Source organism: Lepisosteus platostomus, chromosome 2, assembly GCF_059453375.1.
Source record: "Lepisosteus platostomus isolate fLepPlt1 chromosome 2, fLepPlt1.hap1, whole genome shotgun sequence".
NCBI classification, from domain to species: Eukaryota; Metazoa; Chordata; class Actinopteri; order Semionotiformes; family Lepisosteidae; genus Lepisosteus; species Lepisosteus platostomus.
Window position 1 is genome coordinate 54,612,249 of NC_142612.1, and position 27,897 is coordinate 54,640,145.

The window sequence follows — 27,897 nt, forward strand, 5'->3', positions numbered from 1 at the left end:
GCCAGCCAGGAGTTCCCGGAAGTAGCGCTGTACTGAAACATTGGCGCCACTGTTTGCAGTTCCTACTGGCGCAGGAAAAACAAACCTAAAGTCATGTCAAACTTTCTCCACACTATCAAACAAAATATCCCACAGAAGGATCCCGAGTGGGCCGTACAGGAGAAGGACCTGATGCAATGGGGCCTGACAGGTTGGTTGCTGTGGCAGTTATAGCGCTGTGAACGTGTTGATAACGCAAAGATATGCTCAACAAAATAAACACGGAAAGTAACCGAAACCTCGAGACGACTTTTCAGATGCATGAAGTGTCTTACAGTAAATAACTGATTGAATCTAACCATTTCTGGAATATGAGAGAAGCTGTGTCTAATTTTCATTTGGCAAATGCATCTTGTACGCAAGCTTTTTCAGTGGTAGGCGGAGTCCAACTGCACAGGGAAGTTTGCATGAGACGAAGGGTAAAACAATGTGACAATAAATCGGCTGACAGAATGTAGCAACAACATAATTTTTAACTTACTTTTGTTATAAAAAAATCCAAATCTAAAACTCCTATCTGCACTTCTAAGCGTTTTGTGTGCCCTCCCAAGCGTTTTAGTATTTATAAAACTGTATCCCATTTCCAAAAAGCTTGCTGCCCTTTTCACTAAACTGAAGCCTTCTTTCCAGCTTGTGTACTGTATAGTTTCGAGGGCTCATTGATACCTTGAAGTGATCTGCTTGCTTGTTTAGACTTCTAGTTAACTTGTTTCTTCGGTTAGCCCTTTGTTTCAAAAACACCTCTCTTCTAGGGCACTGGTTAAAATAACGTCAGTGTAGCGGACCTTAAACACCTTTCTTGCTGTTTAACATTCCTTTAGTTTTGAATAAAGGGACGTTAAAAGCTAAACGGTGTCTGATAAGCAGAAACAGGTGGGAATGAAAATATACACATTCCCCAAATTATTAGGTTTTCCATCTGCGGAGGTCTGGTTGGATATATTTAATGCTGCACACCTGAACAAGGGAGACAGGATTGATGATCCCAATTACATTTATTTAAACCTAACGATTAAACACGTTTAAGAAATGAAAGCACATTTTAAAATGGAAAGCTGCCTGGGATTATAAAGCTACTGGAATAGCCACCAGAAAAGACTGGAGCCCTCAGGACCTAAGAGGACTGCACATCGGATTTGACAGTCAGCATGCCTTTTTAACGATTGAGCTGGGTTACTTTATATAGAATTGCAAATTGCTCCTCCTCTTTCCCATTTTCTCATATATCCATCCGTTTTCTAACCACTTCATCCAACACAGGCTTGCGGGGGAGCTGGAGTCTATCCTGACAAGCAGCAAGCGCAAGGCAAATACAGGACACCAGTCCATCAAAGAGCACACACACACGTGGGGAGAACATACAAACTCCACACAGACAGCACCCCAGGAGTTGAACCAAGGGCCCCAGAACTGTAGGGCACCCCCACTCCACCCTTCATGTTATTATGGTTTCTTGTAACTCAATGTGGCAGGCCAGCTGGCTCGAGGCATTCATTTCAGTTGACCTGTGACTAGAGGGCCTTAATCACTTGTATATAGATTCACCTATGGTGAATTAGTGATTTAATTAGATAATTGGTTAAGGGTGAGTGGCACATTCTCACAGGGGTGTCAGGTAGCCTAGGTGTGGTTTATAAAAAGTTCCACAGTGATAGTTGGGGTTGGGTTAGCTGGAGTAAGTGTCCTTGGTGTTTATTATATAACTGGACTTGAAATACATCTCTATTTCACAGTATTTTCTTCTTTTCATTGTTTGTCCATGAGCTTGGGCCTCATAAGCCCACCAAGGGAGATATTGGCCTGTTACTCTCAACACAGCTATATTGTCTGTGACTCATCAGATGGGATTTTAACTCATCCTGGAATTGCCTGTGTTTCCACAAGAGTGGAGCTGGTTCCTTCAATGTAATCAGAGGTGCTGCTCACCCCAGCTGTGAGTCTTTCTGCTTGGGAGGAGTGCAGCAGGGTCACGTTATTCCAAGGTTATCCTCTTCAGCCCCTCAAGACCGAGTCAGAAGGCCACAAGTCTTCCCACAAGGCTCCTGCATTCCCATCCTCTCCTGTAGATGGATGAATCAGCTCTCTTAAGTCGGGCCCCTGTGACCAGCACAAATAATGAAGCCCACCACGTTTGTCTGTGTCGGTTTGTGCAGTTGAAAATAGTCTGTTTTCCGCCTGTTTTCAGGATGCAGCCCCCCTCCAATGGCAACAAAAGTCACATCACCCCCGCAGGTACAAAAGTATCTCAGATTTTGCTTTCAACAGCACAGACCAGCCACAAATGGAGCACCAGCAATTGAGACCAATTTGGTTCTTCTCCTGTGTTCTAGGGGGGGGAGCTGAGTGACATCACATCCCTGAAAAGTAACAGTGCTATATCTCAGAAATGAAACCAGCACAAATGCAACTTTCAAAGGCACAAACCAGCACCAGAAAGAGCACAAATGAATGTGCTGGCTTGTATTGTTTGTGCTGTTTGTAGGGGGGCCAACTTCACAGAGCTGGATGGATACCATTCTTACATATGGGTTATACACCTGATCTGTTGACAATTCTTGCGTGACTCACAATTTATTTCAGAGTTAATGGAGAGCTCACAGAGTTGGCACCAGCTTCTGTTGTGTCCTAGCAACAGCTCAAATTATTTTAAATTAGGGTACAAACAAGGGTGTAAGACACAGGAAAATGAATGGTCTGCAAGTTCTCCCCTCACCAGAGTACTTGGAGATGTCTACAAAGGCCAAATTAAGGGATTTACCCAACCAAAACTTGCCCCCAAAGTACCCAGAATTTAGAAACTTGCCAATTTTTGTTTTACTAATGTGAGTGTGATGTTTACATCCATGCTCAAAGTTGAAAAATAAAACTGATTGCCCCTTTAATGATAGAGATAACAAGAGTGAATAATGCTTCTGCAAAATTATGCTCTAATTCACACAGAAGTGCCAATTGTGAGATGGTAAAAAGAAATAATAATGGCACACAATTTATCTACAACTGTACGTGTGCAGCATTTCAGCTAAATCACTGCCCTGTTGTCTGATTCCTCAGATCTTGGAAGCTAAGAAAGGCTGGGCTGGGATAGCTTTGGGGTGGGATATCTGTAAAGATCCCGGGGGACCTAAATACAGCAGATTTTGAGAGTCACCATTAACTCAACCAATTTTCAAAGATATTGAACAATTTCATTTCGATCAATATAACATGTGACTTAGTGATCATTTGGAACCCAACACTTATGTATTCTTCAGGTCTCAAGGACAAAAGGTCTTTTAATTGAACAGACTCTGAGTATAATGTATCAGTAACATAGAGACGTTGTCTTCTTGTTGAATTGTATCGGGGCTCCCCAGGATTAGTTTGCAGGTTTTCTTTTGTTTGTGAACCAGTAGGTGGCGCTGTTCCCCGTGGATTAGGATTTTCAATCCAGTGCCACAGTATGGTGACCAAGGACACTTGGCTTTAGCAGGTACTATTTTTCCGGTGAGAGACTTGACTGCTTGGTCGATAAAGATTCCATGGCACTGTTTGTAAGATTTAAGAGTGTCCTGGTTAAATTTTCCTTTGGACCTGTACAGTCTGGCCTCCCTAATTTACCAGGATCATTCAACAGAGGAAGCAATTTTACTCGCTTCTGTACCTGAACTGCTGAGCGTTATCCAGGTAGGGGGTGCACTTCAGTGGTTAATCGGCGGAGCTAATGGCAGCCTTTCTCCTCTTAGGGATCAAGCTGAGGTCCTACCAGCTGGCTGGCGTGGGCTGGCTGACTCAGTGCCTGAAGAATCAGCAAGGCTGTATCCTTGGGGACGAGATGGGCCTGGGAAAAACCTGCCAAGTGTGTGATGACTCTCTTATCTGTGTTAACCAGTGTTGTTCTATTGTTATGAGTTATAGTCATAGGAGTAACAGTAAGCATTAGTATTAGTGGTTGGCATCATATTAGTATGCTCTCCAGAAGCTGAAACTGTACACCGTAGTAATTCGGAACAGTACGTGGAAATTGGAAAAAGGAATCTGCGCTCACGAACCTTTTCAGTGACCATGTTTGTTTCCTGGGAAGCTCCATAAAGCGTTCAACTGGTCAGCCCAGCACACCTGGTGAATTCTGGGCTAATGTGGGCTTTTCTCTGATGACTGAGGATTAAAATCCTATCAAGCTCCTCCAGGGCTTCAGTAGTTAACAGGTTTTGCACTTCCTAGGCAATGCAGAAACGCAGAGCCTGACGAGTCAATTCTGGGTGTGCGTTAGTTTATCAGTTCAGCCTGGCTCTGTAGGGTGAATGGTCTGTCTTTTGCTTCACCAGGCCCGTCTTTGGGACTGGCTCAGCCATCAGACAGAAATATAATCCTCTCTGTCTTGCTGTACATGTTCAGACTATCTCCCTGCTGCTGTATGTATCCGGGGCAAAGAAAGATCAAGGTCCCTTTCTGGTTCTGAGCCCGCTGTCCGTGATGACCAACTGGACAGAGGAGCTGCAAAGGTGAGCACATGCTGTCACTACCACACACCTGAGACCGCCTTTTAAAAGTCACCGCATTTTGAATTAACAAACCCCTTGACATTTTACTGTAGCTCAGTCTGCCCTTGCTCAGTGTTTTTTGCCACATTAATAGCAGATGTAAGTCTTCTACCATGTCTCTGTACCTCTTGCATACTGGAGTATTGCAGTCCAGTTGTGTTCATGGGTCTCTCTAACTTGGCAGCAGCTTCAGACCCAGGAAGATGTTTAAACTGGTTAAGCTAAGAAAGCTACAGCCATTGAGGCCCAGAGCAGTGCACACCAGCTTTGTGTATCACCCTGCTGCATGCCAGCTTTGTGTATCACCCTGCTGCCCGCCAGCTTTGTGTTTCACCCTGCTGCACGCCAGCTTTGTGTATCACCCTGCTGCACACCAGTGTTGCTTCACCCCTTGTTTAATTAAATGCTTGAAGCTTGTTATCTCCTGTTTTTGTGAAGCCTTATTTGAATTTGGTGAATTATTTAATTATACTTATTGTCATTAGAATTGTTTCATTTAGAATGACTGAATTGCTCGATAGTGCTAACCCCCCATATTAATGCTAAATCATCCTTTCTGCTTTTGGCTTTAACCCATTGTTTGTGCTGAGAATGAAAGAGCCTTGACTGTCTATTGCTTTAGATTTGCCCCAAGCCTGTCTGTGGTTTGTTACTCTGGAAATAAGGAGACAAGAGCTGAGCTGCAGAAGGATCTGAGGAACAAGCAGTTCCACGTACTGCTCACTACCTACGAGGTGAGGACCTGGCAGACCTCAAGGGGTATGTAGGACTAGATGAACAGGGGATCATTAGACCATTATTAGACCATAGAAGATGGGTGTTCAGGTAGATCAAGACCCATGATCTGTGTATTTTTTGCTCTGCATGTTCATAAAACCTTTTTCTGTCTGGTCCTATTGTCACAGCAGCTGTTACTGTCTTTTGTTTGCAGATTTGTCTCAAAGATGCCTCGTTCATGAAAAGGTGAGTGTGCGGTCTCTGCGTCGTAGGTAGCACAGCTCTCCCCCGGTGACAGACCTAGACTCCCTGCACACTGCTGTCACAGCATGGAAAATGTCTCTCCCTCTGCATAGCGGGTGGAGGAATGTGAAAATTAATTACTTTAATGGAGAAAAACATTTTTAACATTAGTTTCTCATATGGTATTTATTTGCCCGTGATCTCCCTACAACTGGTAAAACAATGAAAACCTGTGCGATATGGAAAACTTCAGCTTCTTATAGTGCTTTTGCTCACTAACAACTGTCACAGCAAACGGTATAGTTGCAAGTTTGCAGACTAAAGACATATTAAATTGTAATATGTAATAACTGCCAACGCAAACCCATCTTTGTGCTTCTGCTTTGCTGTCTGTGTTTAAAAAATGGGTCTGCCTCAGGAAAGGACTGTTCTGCATCCTGCCAGCTTGCCTTGGCAGAAGCAGGAATGAAAGTGCTCTGATTCTGGTGTAAAAGACAAAATGAACTGTCAGCCTGTGCGCTTTCCAGAGCTCTAACTGGATAACGCTCTGCAAGGGCCACTTCACGAGCAGAGGAGCACCTCAATGCAATCACTGCATCACGGAATCTTTTGCCTGCTCTTCGGTTGATTGAGGCCGGGGACAGAGGGCTGGCGTCTGAAGGCCGTGCCTTTTGCTTTTGCAGGTGGCAGTGGAGGGTGCTTGTTGTGGACGAGGCCCACAGGCTGAAGAACCAGAACTCTTTACTGCACAGAACCCTGTCCGAGGTGCCTATGAGCCGCCCCCCTGCCCCTTCAGGTCGCTTGTGCGCCTGGGCTGTTTCAGTAACGCCGATCCCATGAAGCCCCGCGATCCCTGATGTGATATAAACGCGACAACCTCTTCTAGTGAAACCTGCTTTCGAAATTCACACCTGTCTGGTCTCTTGATCTGATAACTGGTCTGACCCACATCTATTTCGAGATAAGTACATGCTGGTACCTCAGACTTGGATGTATTTGTGTCATTAGGACAGAGAGTCTGCTGATCTTGAATAGATTCTACAGTATGTATCGAAATAATAGCACATCATACATTATACTGGTTGATTACTCTACTGAACTTATTGAAAGAAAGAAATTCTGTTTGAAAGATAGCTATTGTTAAAAAAAACAATTGCCTTATCTTCAGTTATGTTCTGATTATCATCAGACTATTTTATATTATTTGTTTTTAATTCAAAGTGAATTCATATTTAAGTAAAATATACTTTTTTTTAGGTTAAGACGTTTTTACGTGAAGCTCTTTTGGAGCTAAAATAACTGGAGCAAATTTAGCTCTGATGCAAAAACTTGCCTTCATGCAGTTGCTCCCTGTGTGCTTTAGACGTGTTCAGAAACACAGTTTGTTAGCTCTCGTGTGACGGGAGAGTCTTGATTCGGCATGTCTCCTGTCTGTGTAAGGCAGCAGTCTCCATCTTGCGAAAGTGAGATGAATATGTCTGTCTCTGTGTCCCGTGTGCTTCCAGTTTTCGGTAGGGTTTCGACTGCTCCTGACCGGGACACCCATCCAGAACAGCCTGCAGGAGGTCTACTCATTGCTCAGCTTCATCCAGCCCAGTATCTTCCCCCAGGAGGAGGCGGACTCCTTCATCAACACCTACTCACCAGTGCAGTCCCAGCCCGAGCTTGGTACGGCGTCCCTGCCTCTCCACACGTGGCGCTTTCCGAGCGCATCACGGAGCACACACAGCAGGCACAGTAACTCCCCAGGCAAACATTTCACCCAAGGAGCCAGTATCTTCCTGGCCTGCGGTTCTGGGAGCTATATCCTGCTGTCGTTTTAGGGGAGCCAGGGACCCCACTCTCAGAGCCCTCGCTCGTAGTTCCATTGTGACCCCCGAGTAATTTCTGCTGACCAGACAGTCCTCTACTGAAAATGATGGTGCTGATTTTGACTGTTTTAGTTGCAGTTTGGAGGACTCTTACTGTTTTCTTCTGCTCTTGGTGTTAACTGCAGTGATGAGCAATGGGTGTAGTTTGGTTTTCTCTCTATCTAAGGTCTTTGGTGCTAACAAAACTGTGCAATTTATTTGCTCAGACTAGATCAATTATTTGTTGTTTTCCAGGGTTTTTTTGGTTAGAATTGTAAAGAGACTGAATTTGGTATGATGGCGGTACGGTGAGCGTGCAGTGTATAGTGACGTCAGTACAATGACTGAGTGTGCAGTGTATAGTGACATCAGTGCAGTGACTAAGTGTGCAGTGTATAGTGATGTCAGTGCAGTGACTGAGCATGCAGTGTGATGATGTCAGTACAGTGACTGAGCATGCAGTGTGATGATGTCAGTACAGTGACTGAGCGTGTAGTGCATGATGACGTCAGTGCAGTGACTGAGCGTGCAGTGTGTGATGACGTCAGTACAATGACTGAGTGTGCAGTGTATAGTGACATCAGTGCAGTGACTGAGTGTGCAGTGTATAGTGACGTCAGAGCAGTGACTGAGCGTGCAGTGTGTGATGAAGTCAATGCAGTGACTAAGCGTGCGGTGTGTGATGACGTCAGAGCAGTGACTGAGCGTGCAGTGTGTGATGAAGTCAGTGCAGTGACTGAGCGTGCAGTGTATGATGACGTCAATGCAGTGACTGAGCGTGCAGTGTGTGATGACGTCAGTGCAGTGACTGAGCATGCAGTGTGTGATGACGTCAGTACAATGACTGAGTGTGCAGTGTATAGTGACATCAGTGCAGTGACTGAGTGTGCAGTGTATAGTGATGTCAGTGCAGTGACTGAGCATGCAGTGTGATGATGTCAGTGCAGTGACTAGCGTGGAGTGTGATGATGTCAGTGCAGTGACTGAGCGTGCAGTGTGTGATGACGTCAGTGCAGTGACTGAGCGTGCAGTGTGTGATGACGTCAGTGCAGTGACTGAGCGTGCAGTGTGTGATGACGTCAATGCAGTGACTGAGCGTGCAGTGTGTGATGACGTCAGAGCAGTGACTGAGCGTGCAGTGTGTGATGACGTCAATGCAGTGACTGAGCGTGCAGTGTGTGATGACGTCAGTGAAGTGTGTGTGATGGTATCAGCGCAGTGACTGAGCATGCAGTGTGTGTGATGATATCAGTTATTGTGTGTTCAGTGTATGATGACGTCAGTGCAGTTACAATGTTCTGTCACCTCCCATCATAGCTAGTGAACTGCACAGTGTCCTGCAGCCTTTCCTGTTGCGCAGAGTCAAAGCTGAGGTGGCAGCAGAGTTGCCCAAGAAGACTGAGGTTGTAGTCTATCATGGCATGTCAGCTCTCCAGAAGAAGTACTACAAGGCCATCCTCACCAGAGACCTGGGTAAGCCACTGCATGTTCCTAACCTTCCAGTAACAGGAGGAGGAGCAGTAGTATAAGTGGCACTGCCAGCTTTAAAAACAGGGACACTGTATTAATAATATAGAATTCAAAGTTGCAGTAAAATCAGTAGTGATAGCTTGGCATGTTTGTTTATTTACAGATGCATTTGAGAACAAACAGGGAAGCAAGACCAGGCTATTGAACATACTCATGCAGCTGAGGAAGTGTGTCAACCACCCATACTTATTCGATGGTAAGAGCCCCTTCCCAGTGCTTGGGCCATCCTTCATCCTTAAAGACAGTGACTTGTGCCCTTTATTGTCAATATCATTTTGCATAAGCTTCTTTTGGGGTGGCACGGCAATTGGGTACCGGGTTCAGTTCAAGGGGTGCTATCTGTGTGGAGACTGCATGTTCTCCCCTAGTTTTAATGGATTTTTTCTGGGTGTTCCAGTTTTCTCCCACAGTGCAAAGACATACTGGCAGGTTAATTTGCTTCTGGGAAAATTGGCCCTGGTGTGAGTGTGTGCATGTTTGTGTCTGTGTGTGCTCTGCGATAAACTGGCGTCCCCTCCAGGATGTATCTACCCTTTGCGCCCATTGCTTCCTGGGATAGGGTTTGGGCCACTGTGACCCTGAATTGGATAAGCAGTTCCTGAAAGTGATGTGATGATGATGATGAGCTTCTTTGATGACTCTGCCATAGTTTTCCAGTTTCCTGGCTCAGCTTGTACTGTTTCGGTTAAATGCGATTTAGGACATCTGTTAAAATTCACAAGGGACAGAGTGTTTCGAAGGTAAAACGGGGATGTGATTGCGAGCTGTTGTTTCAAATGGTGAGGTCGATTGGCAGAGATGGAACGTTTAAGGTCACACGGATGAGCTCATGGAAAAGTGTGGTTCTCCTCCTGGTACCCAGGGGTGGAGCCGGAGCCTTTTGAGATGGGAGACCACCTCATCGAGGCCAGCGGGAAGCTGCATCTCCTGGACAGCATGCTGGCCTTCCTGCACCAAAGGTCTGCCTCCCGTCATGCCGATTCTTTTCCTATAGCGCCTTTCCAGGAGTGCTGGAAATGAAAAGCAATTTCCATGCAGGAGAGAATCTCTTCAAAAAGCATTAGAAAAAACAAAAAGTCCAGATGGTCCAGATAGAAAAGAAACAATAACCGTAGTTGAATAGCTGCCAAAATTCTTAAACTTTTACACACGCAGTGCACAGGTTCGTGCCAGAGCCCATTGTTATCATCTTCACCATCATAAGCTGTTTGCTTCCTAGGTATTTGTGTTTTTATTGTCATGATCTTAATGCTTTCATGTGCCGGTTAGGTTAATGTGACAGATGGTTAGCAGAAATTGTGAGTTGGGAGCTTTATGATAAAATTGACAACGTAATTTTCTAATTGTTTTGTAGCACTGAAGGAAGCAGATGAAGGAGTAGTGTGTATCAAACTTAATTTTCATTTTAAAATGGTCTAGGAGTATGATACAGAACACCAAATACTTGTAAAAAATTGTTTTTTAATTCTGATGTTCTGTAAACTTACAGAAATTTCTCATAAATAAGCCCAGAAAATGTGGGGGTCACATTTATTCATATTATTTTCTTGAATTTGAACCAGAAATGTTTCTTTGATTGGATTGAGATGGTCAGTGTGGGTAACACTATTTATTTGTTTTTTTGTTCCTTTTGGGCCTTGATGATGGAAGTATCATGTTATCATCCATTTTGAAACATCCTGTACATTCATCTGATTTAATTTTGATGTAAAGAGCAGTTAAATGCCATACTTCTAAAATCACACAGAAGATGATAAAATATCGCTAATGGTCCAACCATATTAAACTTGGCACTACTATCATATTTTAACCAAAAAAAAGTTAACCTTGGATACTCTGTAACAATTATTACATGAAAATAACCAAATCCTCATAAAATGTCCATTTTGTAAGCTTTATAGAAGTCTGACTGCATTAAGGAACACACTTGTTGCAGGCTATCTTCCATCTTCTTGCTAGGACAGAATCAAGAGGTGGAATGGGTGTTTTCACTGCTGTGTTCTGCCTCCTTATTCTGAACCTGAAGAGTACTGCTGACTCTGAGGGGCAATCAAGGAGGCAAACGCACTTCTTAGTATATATGAAAGATTTTGTCAGTATATATAGTGGAGATGCCAAAATGCAACACTGTCCAAACACCTGGCAGAAGACATTCAATGTAGACAGAGTATTGCATGCAGGTTGCAAAAGCATAAATTCTATTTCTAACACAGGAAACGCTGAGCTAGATTAAGTGGCATGTGGAAGATTTAGATATTTATGTTGTCACATAATTTGTATCTTGTCTAACTACTGTGAAGCCATAAAAAAATGTAAACAGTGTGAGGATACATTGTTCAAAGCATAGCATTTAAATCAAGAGATGTTATCTTGAAATTTTACAATACAAGACTCGCTCACTTGGAATGTTCTTAACGCTACCAAGAAGATCTGGCTGGCTGATCACCTACATTCCTTTGCTTAAAAGGCGGCCCTTCCCCAGACAGCGTAGAAACAGCCTAGGAGTACTGAATATTTTGAGTCGTCCATATCCTCAAAAACACTGACAGAGTCAGCACTGCGGGCTTTTTCAGAGCGAGCAGTGGCACTCCAAACAAGGATACAAGTGGGGGGTCTGAAACCAGTTACGCAGCCGTGCTCTCAAAGCTGATACACTGATTCAAAGAAATGGCTTGGGTAGGTTGTCAGATTCCAGCAACAAAGGAAGGTACGGGGGCTGAATGGACTCTGATTTGCTTATGTTTGTTCATCTAACGTGCCGTGGTTTTTTGATGGTTTCCAGGAGCCATCGAGTGCTGCTGTTCTCTCAGATGACACGGATGCTGGACATCCTGCAGGACTACATGGAGTACAGAGGTACGGTGGATTCCAGGAGCTCCGCAGTGCAGCTCCTTCATCAGCCCCTCTCTTGGCACCTAGTCGTAGCAGCACAATCCTGTTCTCTGCTTTGACACGGGTCCCTATCAAGCCTACATTTGCAGCTGTTCCAGATTGCATCAGAGTGGATCATCTCTGCTTTTCTGTCCAACCGGTTCAGATCTCAATGCACGAAGATATATAGTGTAACTCAACAGGCAGAGCTAATGTCTGCAACACTCTGTAAATCAGGACCTTACACATTCCTTATAGACTGCAGCAGCTCGCTAAAATCACTAAGGGATTCACTACCCTACACAACATCACTACAGCAGCAGCCAATATTGCTAGTAGCAAGTTCAAAGACCCAAAGTATCCCGGTACTGTTCTGTGCCATTGACACGGGGACACCCTGCAGGAGACTGTGTCTCAGAATAAATCCATTGCTCTCAGTGATCCCATAGAGTTGCAGATGGTAGATGGGAAACAAGTAAATGCAGGATAAGGCAGAACCACATCACCAGCTGATGGCTTACACTCTCTTCCCACTTATTTAAGATTAATCAAATAATCTTCTTACAGGTTTTTCCCGTTTTCTGATGCCCTGGGATCTTTCTGAAGGGCTGCCACCAGTAGGCCCTCTACTGTTTCCTAAGCATCCCTAAGAGAAGGGATCAATCCAGAATTAGCTCATCAGAGAGGGCTCTGTTGCATTGACTTGGTGGCAACTTCTAAGAGACCCACCCTAGTACCCCCCCCCACCTCTTTTTTTCCCAATTTTGACAGCACCATCACATGTGTGGGTGGTAACCACTGATTCTAATGAAATGCATTGAAATGAACGTTTTTCTAGACTTGTCTCAACACAAACATTTTCACCAAAAAACTTTAGTTGACAGAAAGCAAGTTACTTATTACAGTAAGGATATATCTCTTCCCTTGGCCCTGATGTTGAAGAAAGTTTAGGCTTTGATTAGCAGTGGTGTTGAGTCAGTATTCCCCTGTCTTCCCTACTCTATACACAACTAATTATGTTCTCGACCATTCAAACCAAGAACAGAATAAGGAAATAGCACAAATAATTAACCAACTGCCTACTTAACGGCTTATAAAAGACATTCTCATGATATTGTGTGTCCACAATATCACGTGGCTTTTTGACAAGAATATGCTGAGAATCTTCTGTGCTTTTTCATGAAATGTGCGCAAACGGGTTGCCTCTTGTATGGAAAATAAAATTCAGGCAAATTGTAACGTTGTTAGAACTTAAAGGTCCACTTTGACAGCTTAAAGGCTCAGAGCTTTGATTAAGGAGAATGGCTTCGATTTCAAGAGAAGTAGAGATTGTATCTGTTTGTCAGATATCTGATTCCACTGCCTGCTTCATCTTCCTGTGGCGACACCTGATAGACTGGAAATGTGGAAATTGTGCGTGTGCATGCAGCTCTGATTGAGCAGAGCATGCACAGACAGTGCATCGCACAAATGACCCTGTGATATATGTATAAAGTCTGTTCTCTGGTGTGGTGGTGAGGGCAGCTCAGTGATTGAATTGCAAAATATATCTGCAAAGGACAAACCATTCAGCAGCCTCAAGTGTCTATTCCCTTCTGTATGGTGGGCAACAACTTTGACTTAATACTTTTATGATGCCAAGAACTGGCTCATTTCTCTGTCTATGTTAATACATCTAACCAAATTGTGTGTGGGCTGCCAGAAACTTTTAGTAATGACCTTGTTATGCTTTAAGATGAGAACTAAAAGCTCAGTCCGTGAGGCCCTTGGGTGAATAACTGATTGATTAATTGGCAAATTCATTGATTGATTAAAAGTGGTGTTGGCTTCTCTGTCTGCTAAGTGCAGAGGAATCCCATTCTGTTCTAGCCTGAGTAGTGAAACAGAGGTTCCCACTCTCTCTGTGTGTTGAGGGTGCTTGCCATCGTGACACTGCTGCCTCTCCCCGCCCCCTACAGGCTACAGTTACGAGCGGCTGGACGGGTCCGTGCGCGGAGAGGAGCGTAACCTCGCCATCAAGAGCTTCAGCCACCAGGACGTGTTTGTGTTCCTCCTGAGCACCAAGGCTGGTAAGTTTTACTCTGCGTTTTCGCCTCAGCTGCACTGTGTATGAAAAGGCACTCGTGACACACTGCAAGCTTCGTGTTTTAAGCTGTGTGAAATTTTTTCCACCGCTGGATTTCAGAAGCAAGTGAGTGCAGCAGTCTGGAATCCCTGCCGAGAGGTCACCACAAACCCCCAGTGCAGGAGAGGAAAGGCTGTCTCTCGTATCCAGGCAAAGAATCGTGCTTTAGAGCATACAGATCAGTTTTGCTTGGTTCACGATTTGTGAAAACTTCATTTGAAAAGCCTGCGCTGCTTGAACTCTCCTTACTTCGAGCTGACTTGCGGTGTGATTACGACAGGATTGTGTTTTACAGAAAGCAGTCTTTATTTTTTTATTGATTCCCATTTTGAAATAGCCAAATGCAGGAGCACGAGGGTTTGAAAAGCCCATCCTCCTTCTGGCACTAGGGCATGGCTGGGCGTGGAGGGAGTAGTCACACAAAGAGAGTGAGTAAGTGGCTCACAATACGACCTGCATTTCTGTTAACGGGTAAAAACCCATCAGAGATGCTTTCCGAAGCCACTTGACTTGTTGAGACTGAAATCGTTAGTCATCCTTATTTGCAGACAAAGGTCTTTTGATGGGCGGCTCAGGACCCTTACTGTCACTAAACAAACCTGACTGCTTTAGTCTCCAGACAAACCGGGAATCAAGCTGTCAAGTCATTTGGTACTGCCAGCTGTAGCTCCTATTGCTCGTTGCCTGAGCAAGCACTGTTACCTGGAAAAATAATACTCTTTTGTATAATAATTCACCTGGTGCTAACACTCTTAAAGCAAAGATTCCCGGTTACAAAGACTGACAAACCCCCTTTCTTTCTTCTGGCAATATAAAATTCCCTTAATCATCCAGCAGGTTCTCACATTTGTGAACAGTATTTTGAGTCACTGTGAGTGCGGCACAGCGCGGTAGTGGTTAGTATATCTGCCTCGGAGCTCTGGGGCCCTGGGCTGAATTCCTGGGGTGCTATCTGTATGATGTTCTCACTGTTCTTAACACTGGGATTTCCCCAGGTGCTCCAGTTTCCTCCCACACTCTGGTGTGAGTATGTGTGTCTGCCCTGCGATGGACTGGTGTCCTGCCCAGGGTGTATCCTGCCTTGTGTCTGTTGTCTGCCAGGACAGGCTCTGGCTCCTCTGCGGCTCTGTTTTGGCTAACATGGTAGGAAAATGGATGGATTTATTTTGAGCCAGTTCAGTTGCTAAAACAACAGAACATCGGATTAGATTATTTTATTATTTGAGTTTTGTTGTTGGGTGAATTCTATTTCCTAGACTACTAAGCCGATAAAGAATACAGGAACAGTCTGCTCTGGGCTGGAAAGAGGGGCTTGTTCTCAGTTCTCAGAACATTTACAAACGAGAGGAAGCCATTAAGCATTTCCACGTCAGTTGGGGTTTTTTTTTTGTAGCTGATTGATGCAATGATCACATCCGGCGCCAATTGGTTTGTTCAGAGCATGGCAGGACCGATTGACTTTGCTGCTTTACAGGATTGTTTCTGACCCAGTCTGCGATCTAGAACCTTTCGCAACAAGATTTGCAATTTTAATAATAATAATAAAAAAAATTTCTTACACTTATATAGCACTTTTCTGGACACTCCACTCAAAGTGCTTTACAGGTAATGGGGACTCCCCTCCACCACCACCAATGTGCAGCATCCACCTGGATGATGCGACGGCAGCCATAGTGCGCTAGAACGCTCACCACACATCAGCGATCAGTGGGGAGGAGAGCAGAGTAATGAACCCAATTCATAGAAGGGGATTGTTAGGAGGCCATGATTGATAAAGGGTGATGGGAAATTTGGCCAGGACGCCGGGGTACACCCCTACTCTTTTCGAGAAACGCCCTGGGATTTTTAATGACCACAGAGAGTCAGGACCTCGCTTTTACCTCTCATCCGAAGGACAGCGCCTGTTTACAGTATAGTGTCCCCGTAACTATACTGGGGCATTAGGACCCGCATGAGCCGCAGGGTGAGCGCCCCCTGCTGGCCCCACTAACACCTCTTCCAGCAGCAACCTTAGTTTTTCCCAGGAGGTCTCCCATCCAGGTACTTACCAGGCTCACACCTGCTTAGCTTCAGTGGGTTGCCAGTTGTGAGTTGGAGAGTGATATGGCTTGCTGGCTGTAAAAAAGACAAATTTTGTCTTTGTGTTCCCATGTGTGTAACCACTCCTGGGAAGGGGGAGGGGGGGCAGAGATTTTTCCCAAGACTGGTCTAAAAGTGAGGGTTTTCCCCCAGGGGGAGTGGGGATGAATCTGACGGCCGCGGACACGGTGATCTTTGTGGACAGCGACTTCAACCCCCAGAATGACCTGCAGGCTGCGGCCCGTGCCCACAGGATTGGACAGACAAGGTACCAGCAACAAACTCTGCTTGCTTCCCTCATTTCCTCCTTCGTCTCCGTCTCTCATCTTGTATGGGAAGTAGCTGTGTTTCCATTTCCTTGCCACTGAACTTTCAAATGGGTGGCATGGTGGCGCAGTGGTTGGCATTGGTGCTTTGCAGTTGTAGCAGTGCAGGAGGGAGAGGAGCCGCGGCACGTTGGCGCCACGTTTGAGGGGGCGGAGGCACTGGCATGAGCCTTGCAAAAAAAAAAAAAGGAAAAAAGAAAAAGCAACCAGACTGGACTGTCCCTATACATTGCGGTCCAGACTGGAAGAAAAGGAGAGCAAGCCCCAAAAGACAACTCAACCTGCCCTGGTGAATCCTCACAGCGGGACAGGAGAAAAGAAAATGACGCAAAAACAAGGGCCTTACGCTCGCATCACAATCCCCCTCCGGGAGCGTCGCTGGAATGTACTCTCCCCTTGCGGGGGTTTGCTCGTTACTCCGGGGAGGTGCTCAGTGTGTCTTAAAGGGCCCCCACAGCTGTGGCGTGTCCGGGACAGCTGTGGTTGTTAAGGCAACATGGCACCCTTAATCCAGGGCTCCGCCTCCATTCCTGGACATGCCCCCGCGTTATGCCACTCAGTGCAGGGTTTGTGTCTGCGTGTGCTGTCCAGGGTATTCCCTGCCTTGTGCCTGTTGCTTGCCGGGATAGGCTCCGAATCCCCCGATGGGTCAAATTAATGGCATTAAAAGAAAATCATAATGAATATTCAATTTTCTTATTGTGTATGCTTCATATAAATGCTTATTATATTGCAGCATGACTCTATGAAGCTTTAGTCCAGTTGGTTCTTGAAGATGGCAAACTGAAACATAAGAAGAGTTACAAGCAAGAGCACATTTTTTCAAGCAAGTCTGCTTGATAGTAGTTCATTACATACAGATCTCATTCTTAAAAGAAACCTTGGTATCAGTTTTGACAACACACCTTGGTAGCTTGTTCCACACTCCTACAACTTTTTTGGTAAAGTGTCTCTTTAGTATAGCGCTTAGCAGTGTAATTATACTGTATGTAGTCTCATTCTCTCGTATATTTTCCTCTGGACTTTGGCAGGCCGGTGAAAATAATCCGCCTGCTTGGGAGAGACACAGTGGAGGAGATTGTGTACCGGCGCGCCGCCTCTAAGCTGCAGCTCACTAGCACGGTGATCGAGGGAGGGCAGTTCTCTCTGCTGGAGCAGGCAGAAGCCGCCTCAGCAGGTCTCCAGGTAACAGTGCTCTCTGAGCGCAGTCCTGGAAGTGAGCGTACCCTCAGGAGCTCTCTCTTCAGGCAGGAGTTTTAAAAACAGTCTTCTAAAATTGGGAACATCATGCACATGTAACACCTCACAGTGTTTGAACCGCATTTATGTGTTGCAGTCCAAACTGGATGATGCTATAAATAAATATGTTTGTTAATATGCATTTTTTTTAAATGTTGTGCAGTTCACATGTTATTTGCAGAGAAACAGGTTTTATATGAGTAATTCATAAGCCAGGCATGAGTAGTTTTGTTTTTTTTGTTTCGGTTGAAATTCCTCCTTGTTTTCTGAGCAGCCTGAGTGCTCAGCAGCAAGTCAGACTGGAGTAGCATGTGTCAGTGACCTGTGTGCTCTTTCTTCCTGCGTCCTGTGGGCGGATCTGTCCCCGTCAGCTGAGCGAGATCCTCAAGTTTGGAGTGGACAAGCTGCTCTCGTCGGAGGAGAGCTCCATGCAGGACGTGGACCTGGGGATGATCCTGGGACAAACCCAGCGGGGCCGGTGGGTCACAGACGAAGATCCTGCCCTCCTTCGTGAGGAAGAGAGCTCCGATATCGAGGGCCAGAGTAGGTGTTAAAGAAATTGTTTCATTTTTGTGTGTTTTCGGCTGTGCTGCTGGTTGTACGGAGGCGCTGTGCTCTACTGAAATAAGCAACCCTAGCAAGGAGGCAACACAACACAGAGCCCGAAACAGAGCAGATGCAATCAGAAGTGCCATCTGCGGCACCCAACACAGACAGTCCAACAAGAATGAAGGTTATGCCAGAGGCTTGGAGGTAGTTTGAAAAAATCTTAAGTATTTGGCATGGCTCTCCATGCTGCAGGTTTAAAAGTACTGATTTGCCTCTGCAGTACTGCTGCTATTCTGTAAACGTGATGCTACATGAGATGCACAAAATAACCACAGCAAGAGTTAGCATGCTCTGTGTTCTGATTTGTCAACCTATCACACTCTCCACTGCAGCGGACACGTTACATTTTAGTTGTAGGGAAGCAAAAAACAGTAGTTTTTGTGCTGCTTCTTTGACTACTACTGTTCCTCTTTCCAGCACACATGTATCTATATGAAGGCAAGGACTACTCCAAGGACCCCAGCGCAGAGGACCAAAGGAGCTTTGAGCAGCTGCTGGACCTGCAGAGGGCTCTGATGGAGAAGGCAGGGACAGAAGGACGAGCTCTCCGGAACAAATCCAGTGTAAGACGCTTGGCACTCCTTTGGAGAGCACGAGGCATATCGCGTGTGATGTAGAACGTAGCGGTCAGGACTGCTAAACAGAAAGAGAAGCTCTTCTCCCTGTATGAGGCATGGAGAGAGTCTGTGGTAATACTTTCAGGGGCTTTCACACACCCAGAAGAACGTCAGAGGTCAGGGCCCCTGCTAGACTTGCGTACGCCTTTGTTTTGTGATCCCAGAGGTTAGAGAAGTCCAAGAGACGTTGCTCTGGAGCCTAGGGCCCGGCAACCCTGGCTGTTCCGTGCGTCTCTTGAGTCCACTGCCAACCTGCAGGTCCTCCTGTCCGGCCCCCTGGGGGCTCCGCTCCGCAGGAAGAGGGTGCTGAGCGAGGAAGAGCTGGAGCAGAGGCGGCAGAGGAGGAAGGAGGCCGCGGCCAAGAGGGCCAAGCTGCGGGAGGAGAGGCAACGGCAGAGGGAGGAGCAGCAGCACAAGAAGAAGTAAGGCTGCCTTCTTCTGAAGTCACAGCACAATGGAAGCCTTTCTTAAATCTGAAGGAGTGGTGTATCAGACTCTGCTCTATATCTACAGTATAGTCATATTTCCTTGCCTAAATCATGGAAAAAAGGGCCAGTTGTGTTGTTTTGTAGACAGTAATTATATTCTGTCTGGTCTGCTGTTTGGTTTTCAGGGCTGTTCTCGGAATGGATTATTACAGCAGCTTTAAATGTTCTCAGTGATAAATGGCTCTCAGCAAAAACCTACTTGTGGTTCTTACTCTACAGGTTTATCTTAAGCTTTAATCATGTGGATTCACCACTCTTCTGAAAGAGTTGTGCTGTACTGGTCTTGATATAAACTCAGAAATGATGGTTTGTAATCGTGCAGTGTGTAAAATCTGAGAGATTTCACAACCTCTTCTGTTCATTGAGGCAGTTCCTCAAGGTTACATCCTAGGTTCCAGCATTTCTCCATCGGTATTAATAATTTTGGTCACGCAGTACATAACTCTCATACCTACCATAGTGTTAAATTATATTATATTCCCCTCTTTATTGTGACTGATTTGCAGCTTAATTTCAATAAACTTCAGAAGGCTTTCTGTGAAACGTCTGCTAAATGCTGATACACTGACACACACTGAAAACTACTTCCTTTGTATCTGTTCAGGTGTATAACTAAAGATGAAGAGCCGAGTCCTAAAAACAATTTACAATTACAAACTGAGCGGGTTTAGAGTAAAAAATGTTAATTCCAAATTTCCAAAAAAGTCTTGGATCTCTCCCAAGTTGGTTCGGGGACGATCCAGAAAGGTAAATATGCAGGTACACCTCTAACCTGTTGAGCAGGTTTGATACCATCTTGACATGCGCTGGAGATGACAGGGGCCTTGTCTGCCGTGTCCCCTCTGAGTTCACCTGTCTTCAGTTCCTGTGCTTTGTGCCCACATCCAGGATGGCATGGTGGGAGTCCAGAGGGTACCGCTCTCTGTGCGTGCCCTCGGAGGACAGCGAGGAAGAGGAGGGCGGGGAGGAAGACAATGTGAGCCTGGCCTCCACAGACTCGGAGCACACGGGGCTTCGCTACGTGCTGGGGGACGTGACTCACCCTGAGGCCGCCCGGGAGGACGCCATCATCGTGCACTGCGTGGGTACGGAAGGGGTCAGGGCAGGGAAACCCTGCTCCAACATGGTAGCCCTCCTGCCATCAGCTTCTAGCTCCTGCAGATATGTAACTAGTCTCGCAGTTCAGTGGATGTGCTCTCAATGCTTCTCCTGTGTGTGTGAGGTGGGATTGTGGGTTGTGTTGCAGTGGATGCTCTCTCGCTGCGCTCCTCCTGTGTGTGTGTGTCAGGTGGGATTGTGGGTTGTGTTGCAGTGGATGCTCTCTCACTGCGCTCCTCCTGTGTGTGTGTGTCAGGTGGGATTGTGGGTTGTGTTGCAGTGGATGCTCTCTCGCTGCGCTCCTCCTGTGTGTGTGTGTCAGGTGAGATTGTGGGTTGTGTTGCAGTGGATGCTCTCTCGCTGCGCTCCTCCTGTGTGTGTGTGTCAGGTGGGATTGTGGGTTGTGTTGCAGTGGATGCTCTCTCACTGCGCTCCTCCTGTGTGTGTGTGAGGTGGGGTTGTGGGTTGTGTTGCAGTGGATGCTCTCTCGCTGCGCTCCTCCTGTGTGTGTGTGTCAGGTGGGATTGTGGGTTGTGTTGCAGTGGATGCTCTCTCACTGCACTCCTCCTGTGTGTGTGTGAGGTGGGGTTGTGGGTTGTGTTGCAGTGGATGCTCTCTCGCTGCGCTCCTCCTGTGTGTGTGTGTCAGGTGGGATTGTGGGTTGTGTTGCAGTGGATGCTCTCTCACTGCACTCCTCCTGTGTGTGTGTGAGGTGGGGTTGTGGGTTGTGTTGCAGTGGATGCTCTCTCGCTGCGCTCCTCCTGTGTGTGTGTGTCAGGTGGGATTGTGGGTTGTGTTGCAGTGGATGCTCTCTCACTGCACTCCTCCTGTGTGTGTGTGAGGTGGGGTTGTGGGTTGTGTTGCAGTGGATGCTCTCTCGCTGCGCTCCTCCTGTGTGTGTGTGAGGTGGGGTTGTGGGTTGTGTTGCAGTGGATGCTCTCTCACTGCGCTCCTCCTGTGTGTGTGTGTCAGGTGGGATTGTGTGTTGTGTTGCAGTGGATGCTCTCTCACTGCGCTCCTCCTGTGTGTGTGTGTGTCAGGTGGGATTGTGGGTTGTGTTGCAGTGGATGCTCTCCCACTACGCTCCTCCTGTGTATGTGTTAGGGGATTGTGGGTTGTGTTGCAGTGGATGCTCTCCCACTACGCTCCTCCTGTGTATGTGTTAGGGGATTGTGGGTTGTGTTGCAGTGGATGCTCTCTCACTGCGCTCCTCCTGTGTGTGTGTGAGGTGGGGTTGTGGGTTGTGTTGCAGTGGATGCTCTCTCACTGCGCTCCTCCTGTGTGTGTGTGTCTTGTGTGTCAGATGACTCTGGGCACTGGGGCAGAGGCGGACTCTTCACGGCGCTGGAGGTCCGGTCAGATGAGCCCCACAGGAAGTATGAGCTGGCTGGCAAGATGAAAGGTAAACAGACGCCTCATCCAATTGCAGGGATAAACCCAAGCCTCCCAGTGCACTGCAGTACTATGTAGTTCGGACTTCAAAAACTGCAGGCTCTTGCTTCTGGCGGTATAATAAAGAAAAGTGATGAGCTCTGATTTTAACTTTGTGTGTTTCTATACTGACAGACTCAAGGTAACAGTCTTGAAATATGCTGCACCACGTGGCTAAAAATATAAGAAGAAAGGTTACAAATGAAAGGAGGTCACTGGGCCCATCTGGCTTGTTTGGTAGTAGCTTATTGATCCCGGGATCTCTTTCAGCGCTTGCTATTTTAAACTACAGTTAAATTTAACTCGTATGCAATCTGGGCTAAATCTGCACTCACGGTAAGGACCAGAGATAATGTGGGAAGTGGGAAGCAGTAGCCAGAGAGCTACTGACCTGTTTCGGAGGGGAACTGGTCTCCTCATCCAATTATTAACAGTCACTAATTACCATGATGTGGTAATACGTTTTTACCACTAATAATTGTTTAAGAAAGTATAAACCACAAATAACATGGCTTTTAGTGGGGATTATTAATGTATTTAATTATATGCTGTATATACAATTATATACAATTCTGTTGTAGTTTGGATATGTATGGAAACCTCCCTTCAAAAGTGACCAGAGGAGGTACAGTAATTTTCTGGTAGTGTTCAGAGGTAATAGACTATTTGCTGTTCCTGTGGCACAGGAAAATTAAAAAGCACACAAAACCACCACCTGTTCCTCAGTTATGTCCTCATGCTGACTCGGGCGTTATTGTTACACTGAGCCCAAGCAGACCACCCTGCAGAACGGGCTGTGTGACCCACTCTGTGATGGTCTGCACACACACATAGCAGAATGAGCCTTTCTGCACTCATCCTTCTGTTACCCTTCACATGGGACAGCATGTTGTTGCAGTGGTAAGCAGTGCTGCTTCACGGTGCAGGGTTCTATTTCGGACATTGGGTGCTATATGCATGGAGTTTGTACGTTCTCCCCATGTTCATGGGATTCCTCTTGGTTCTTCGATTGGTTAATTGGCTTCTGGGAAAATTGGCCCTGGCGTGCGTGCATGTGTGTTTGTGTCTGTGTGAGCCCTGTGATGGACTGGCTTACCATCCAGGGTGTACCCCGCCTTGCACCCATTGTTTGCTGAGAGAGGCTCCCCCATGACCCCAGTTTGAAAGAAGATGGGTTGATGGCAGAAGCCCCTAAACAACATAACACTGTTGAGCTGTGAAATACTACTGATAGAAATTATGACAGAAACACATTTAAAAATAGTACAATATACAGGTATATTCTTTAAATTGTATATGTCATTCATTTCTTAATGTGTCTTTACAAAGACAAAATCTCTGAACTATGTGAGAAGAGTACCTTGACCTTGAGATTTAAAATTGTTTTTTATTGCAGACTTGGATCTCGGTAGTGTGCTGTTGTTCCCCATTGATGACAAAGAGTCCAGGATGGACGGGCAAGACCTAGTAAGTGCTGAGTCCCTCTCCGGGAAAATTAATTATTACCATGGTGTTCTTAAGTTTGTACCAAAAACTGAAACCAGATCATCAGTTTTTTCCCCAAAGTGGATAAAATCTTGTCTCTTTCAGCTTTGAGATCAGTAAGCTTTCCCCGAAACGCTCGCAGCCTTTATTGTCATTTTCCGTGGGATTTACGATGTCCTGTTCATTGGCCGGTGTGGTTTGTTTCTCAGCTGGCACTGATAGTGGCACAACACCGCGATCGCTCCAACAGCTTGTCTGGGATCAAGCTCACGGCTCTGGAAGAGGGCCTGAAAAAGATCTACAGGGTGGCCAAGAGGAAGAAAGGTAACCGGGTCAGGATTTCAGGACGGCAGGGAGCTAAAAGTAGCTGGAAAAGGCAGGAGTTCTGACTGTAGGCGACCCTCAAGGGGAATTTTCAAAACGCCAGGCTGCTGAAGCAGATTAGCTGGACAGAGATTCCGTCTCTTATGTGCTATACTGCACCACCATGCTATACTTTCAGCAGGGTGGTGCTGTTTTAAATGCTGGCTAGTCCACAAATTGAAATCGTTTAAAAAAAGGCTGTTCTGAGATGTTCGTTTTGGTGTTGGGAAACCAAAACATGGGAGTGCACTGAAACAGAGTGTTAGTTGGCAAATCGGTCATAGCCATTTTTACAAGTAGATAAAAATGTTAAAATTAAGAAAGAGACATTTGGACAGATTTTTCATTACAGGCTTCTTTTACGATGGAAATTTATGTTTTTAAATCTTGACAAGCACGGGTGTTTGAAGTATGTTTTTCACTGAGCTCGCTGACTGGCTTCATGTAGCTATGGCTGCCAGTTGCCTTGTGACTAGTGCATGCAGTGACGTGGGTCAAAGATTGAACCTTGAATATGAATATTGGATTCATGACAGGTTGGTCTCTCTTCTTTCTTAGCAAGTGTCCACCTCCCACGAATCGGACACTCCACCAAAGGGTTTAACTGGTACGGCACAGAGAGGCTGATCCGCAAGCACCTGGCCTCCCGGAGTATTCCCACCTACATGTATCCTTGGTGCCAGGTAATCTGTACGATAACGATGCATTACACAGGCTGCCTATGCTTTGTAATCAAGGAGAAAGCAGGTGCTACGAATTGGAGGCTATTACGCCTGTCTAGTCCTCTAGGTAATTAGTAACTAATAGGTCCAAGAAGCCATGGTATCATTTTTTGAAGGTCAACAGGGTATTGGCTTCAACAACATTGTCTGTGTAGCTTGCTCCAAACTCCCACAACCTTTTGTGCAAAGCACTGACTGCCATTCTCACTTTTCCCTGAACTAGTCTATAGTTTCTGCTCATTTCCTCAGGTTCATGTTCTGCAATTAATTCTGAAGATGTCCATGGGGTTCATTTTGGCAGTAGGTTTGATGATTCTGAGTGCTTGAATGGGGTCCTCTCCTAGTCCTCTCTGTTCAGGTCTAAAAATGTTTAGTTCTTTGATCCTGTCAGTATAGGAAATTTCTTTAAGTCCAAGAATGTACTGTATCTGAATCTTTACCTTGGACTTATGCCAGAGCGACAAGATTTTAGTAATGTGGTGACTGTTGTAGAACATAATATCCTAAATTAGGTTTAGGCCAAAGCCTTAAAATGTTTAAATTTTAAGTTGTGATGAAGAGATGCATTCAATACAAAACACAGAAATACTATGCTCATATAGAATAGCAGCTGTCAGACGGAACCTGTGAGTCCTGCCAGCCTTGAGACAAAATCTCATGGGAAAGACTGGGATTTTTGCAACAGGAGCAGAAGTGTTGAATTTTCAAATACTTTTATGTGACTAAAGCCGTTTTAGAAATAGTGGTTTTAGGTAATATTAGAGTTGACTATTTTCAGCTTTGTGGGGATTCGGTTTTTTCGAGATGGAGTCTGTGATCAAGGACAAAACTATATTTAAAAGGATTTTTATGACCCAGACACTTTCAAACTGGAAAAAAAGATGGATAAAGACTGTTTTCTTCACTGATTTTGGCAGGGCACCTATGTAATGTCTGGAAACAGCTCACGCATTGCAGGAGTAACCCAGAAAAAAAAAACCCAACCACTAGCATGATGATGTTTACGGCTCTGAATAAATTTTCTCAAGTTAACTTTGACTTCTTGTGTTCGGCATGGCAGGCTTTGAATTCAAGGGTGATGATTCATAGGGAAATGTGTAGTTTGTGCAATATTGAAGCTGTATTTCAGGAAGGCTGATGATGTTTCTGTATGTACAGTAAGTTTTTCAGACTCCCTGTGTCAGTGTTTGTTTTTTTTTCCCAGTGAGTCTCTTAGTGGTGTCCATCTGGGTTTCCTGGGCTTGGCCCTTGACTTGGCTGTCAGATATTATTATTCCAGGAAGACCTCCTCCGTGATGTCCTCAGCCTCTGCCCGCGCATCTCGTGGGAGTGGTCCACCCGGGAGCAGTGAGGCAGCGGGCAGCTCAGCTCAGAGTGACCCGCAGAGCTCTACCAGCATGGCTGAATTCATGAGTGGAGTCCAGGTGTATTTCTACAACATCGCCGCTTCAGATCGGAAGAGACTGGGCCAATTCCTCGTTACATATCCTTTTTAAACTTTAAGGTTGTAAATTGACAGTAAACCGAGCAATGCCTTGGACTGTAGCTGCAGAAGAATTGGTCCTGCTGTACTGAACTCAGAGTGTGCAAGAGAGGATTGTTCTGCCCAAATCGCTAATAGCTTAGTCATCTCTTGCGTCAAGAACCACAACATAGCTAGGCGCCTTGCTAACAGCCACAAAATATTGCGTAAAAAGGTTAATTCCTTTTGGAAAAATATTCCTGGATTAGAATCAGCAAGAACTGCTGTTGTCTTCTTAATCCTTAGCAAATCAACTGCCTTTGTTTTCAAATCTCTGTCTTTTATACGTAGTTGAATAGATGAGTAGAGCCTGGTTAAATGGGTATTTCCAGGCCTTTTCATGTTTTTCTTTTAAGTTTTTGTTGCAGTGCGGCTGGTCAATTTATTTGGTTCAGCCTCCTTAACAACAGGGCACATACAGCGGCAGCGAAGACGAGGTGATGAGCGCTGAAGTCACACACATTGTAGCTGAGGTGGAGAGTCCATTGCACACGCAGGTGAAGCACCCTCTTGGCCTTTTTTCCCCCAAATTCTCTGCGCCGGCATGCACAGCGTAACCGATTGACCTGCAATTGAAAAGGAGCAATTGTCGTGCCTGTGCTGTCAGCCCTCAAGAGGTGAAAGCTCAAATCTGTGGAACAGCTTGCGAGCAGGGTGATTAAAAAAAAAATTTAAACTTGTGCTGAAACGAGTCACCGGCTGTATAAGATAAGATAAGATCCTTAGCCACCAAGCCACCGCACCGCCCCTGTATGCTATACTCGTGAAAAACTGTTTTCATATGAAGAGTTTCGGAAACAGTGATACCGGATATGTGAAGTCCTAGTTATACTCTTGCTGCTGTCCGAACAGCAGGACCTGGTCTCGGGAGGTCAGGGTTAGTCGTCTGTGTCCTCCTTTCAGGCAGATCACGCCAGTCTGTCAGCTGCTTGTAGCGGGGTTAAGAAAGAGAGATCAGTCAAGTGATTACTGAAGTGCTATCATAAAAATCCCGGCCCGCTAAAAATAGCCTCTGGTTTGTAAAAAGAACACAAAATGCAGACGAAGGCGATATCGCATGCAGTACAACACTGGGCAGTTTTTTGTTTTAAATATTGTAACTTAAAGGGGCGGCATTGTGGCGCGGAGGGTAGCATTGCTACCTCGCAGCCCGGGGGCCCTGGGGTGCTATCTTTGTGGAGTTTGTATGTTCCCCTCACGTTTGCAAGGGTTTCCTCCGGGTGCTCCAGTTTCCTCCCACAGTACGAAGACATACTGGTAGGGTAATTACCTTCTGGGAGAACTGCCACTGGGGTGAGTGCTTGTGTGTCTGTGCCCGTGTCTGTGTGTGCCCTGTAATGGAATGGCATCCAGTCCAGGGTGTACCCTGCCTTTCGGCGCCTGTTGTTCGCCAGGATAGGCTCTGGCTGCCCCGGGACCCTGAAATGGATGAAGCGATTAGAAAATGGATAGATGAATGTAACATAGAGCAAGTGTTACAGCTTTGGGTGACTGAGGAGTGTCTCTTAGATTTTAGATAAAGTTTGTGACACTGGGAAGAGTAAACGCGTCTAGCTTCAGAGGAGAGAGGATGTTTGCTGAGGTCTTTTGTTTCCAGTAATAACTGCTGCCTGGTTCAGGGTTTTCTCCTGGTTTCTCGGAAGTGAGGTAATATGGCGTGTGTGCGTGCCCCAGCACTAACACTGTGTGCTGTGTCCTGTGTCTACTGGCAGGAGCTGCAGGCACTCTGGACGCAGTACCCACAGGCCCTCCCTGTGCAGAAGAGCTGGCTGGAGGCCTGCTTCTCCCAGCAGAGGAAGGTCAGCCCAGCTCAGCACCAGATCGACCTGAACTGACACGCCTTTGTCAACAGTTCTTTTCTACAGGGGAAGGGGTTCTGCATTCAGGTGTTACTTTGTGAATGAAATAATAAAAGTTCCCAATGAATTGTTTTCAGAATCCTGCATGTGAAACTGTCTTTAGTTTTCAAATACAACATGACCTCTTCTGTGGCTGGTGCTAGCTGTGCGTGCGTGTCGAGCAG

General features: G+C 45.9%; 1 protein-coding gene across 4 annotated transcripts; it reads left to right on the plus strand.

The window, feature by feature from the left end:
* Window positions 1-27,812, plus strand: chd1l (chromodomain helicase DNA binding protein 1-like). 4 transcript variants are annotated; one of them, XM_088608517.1, is made up of 25 exons: window positions 2-190; window positions 3,762-3,874; window positions 4,414-4,520; window positions 5,182-5,293; window positions 5,491-5,522; window positions 6,203-6,284; window positions 7,025-7,187; window positions 8,687-8,842; window positions 9,003-9,095; window positions 9,762-9,858; window positions 11,682-11,755; window positions 13,729-13,839; window positions 16,128-16,242; window positions 17,332-17,485; window positions 17,911-18,082; window positions 18,566-18,711; window positions 19,024-19,187; window positions 20,142-20,338; window positions 21,655-21,753; window positions 23,179-23,249; window positions 23,477-23,591; window positions 24,189-24,297; window positions 25,617-25,833; window positions 26,288-26,371; window positions 27,587-27,812. In XM_088608517.1, exons 1-25 carry the CDS (start codon window positions 94-96, stop codon window positions 27,707-27,709), a joined length of 3,003 nt encoding a protein of 1,000 aa, XP_088464643.1. In that variant the 5' UTR covers window positions 2-93; the 3' UTR covers window positions 27,710-27,812. The 4 variants fall into 4 exon arrangements, with proteins under 4 accessions (XP_088464645.1, XP_088464643.1, XP_088464644.1 ...); XM_088608518.1 differs by having other exon boundaries at window positions 25,617-25,830; window positions 26,285-26,371; XM_088608521.1 differs by lacking the exon at window positions 5,182-5,293 and having other exon boundaries at window positions 22-190.
* Window positions 27,813-27,897: the final 85 nt, after the last annotated feature.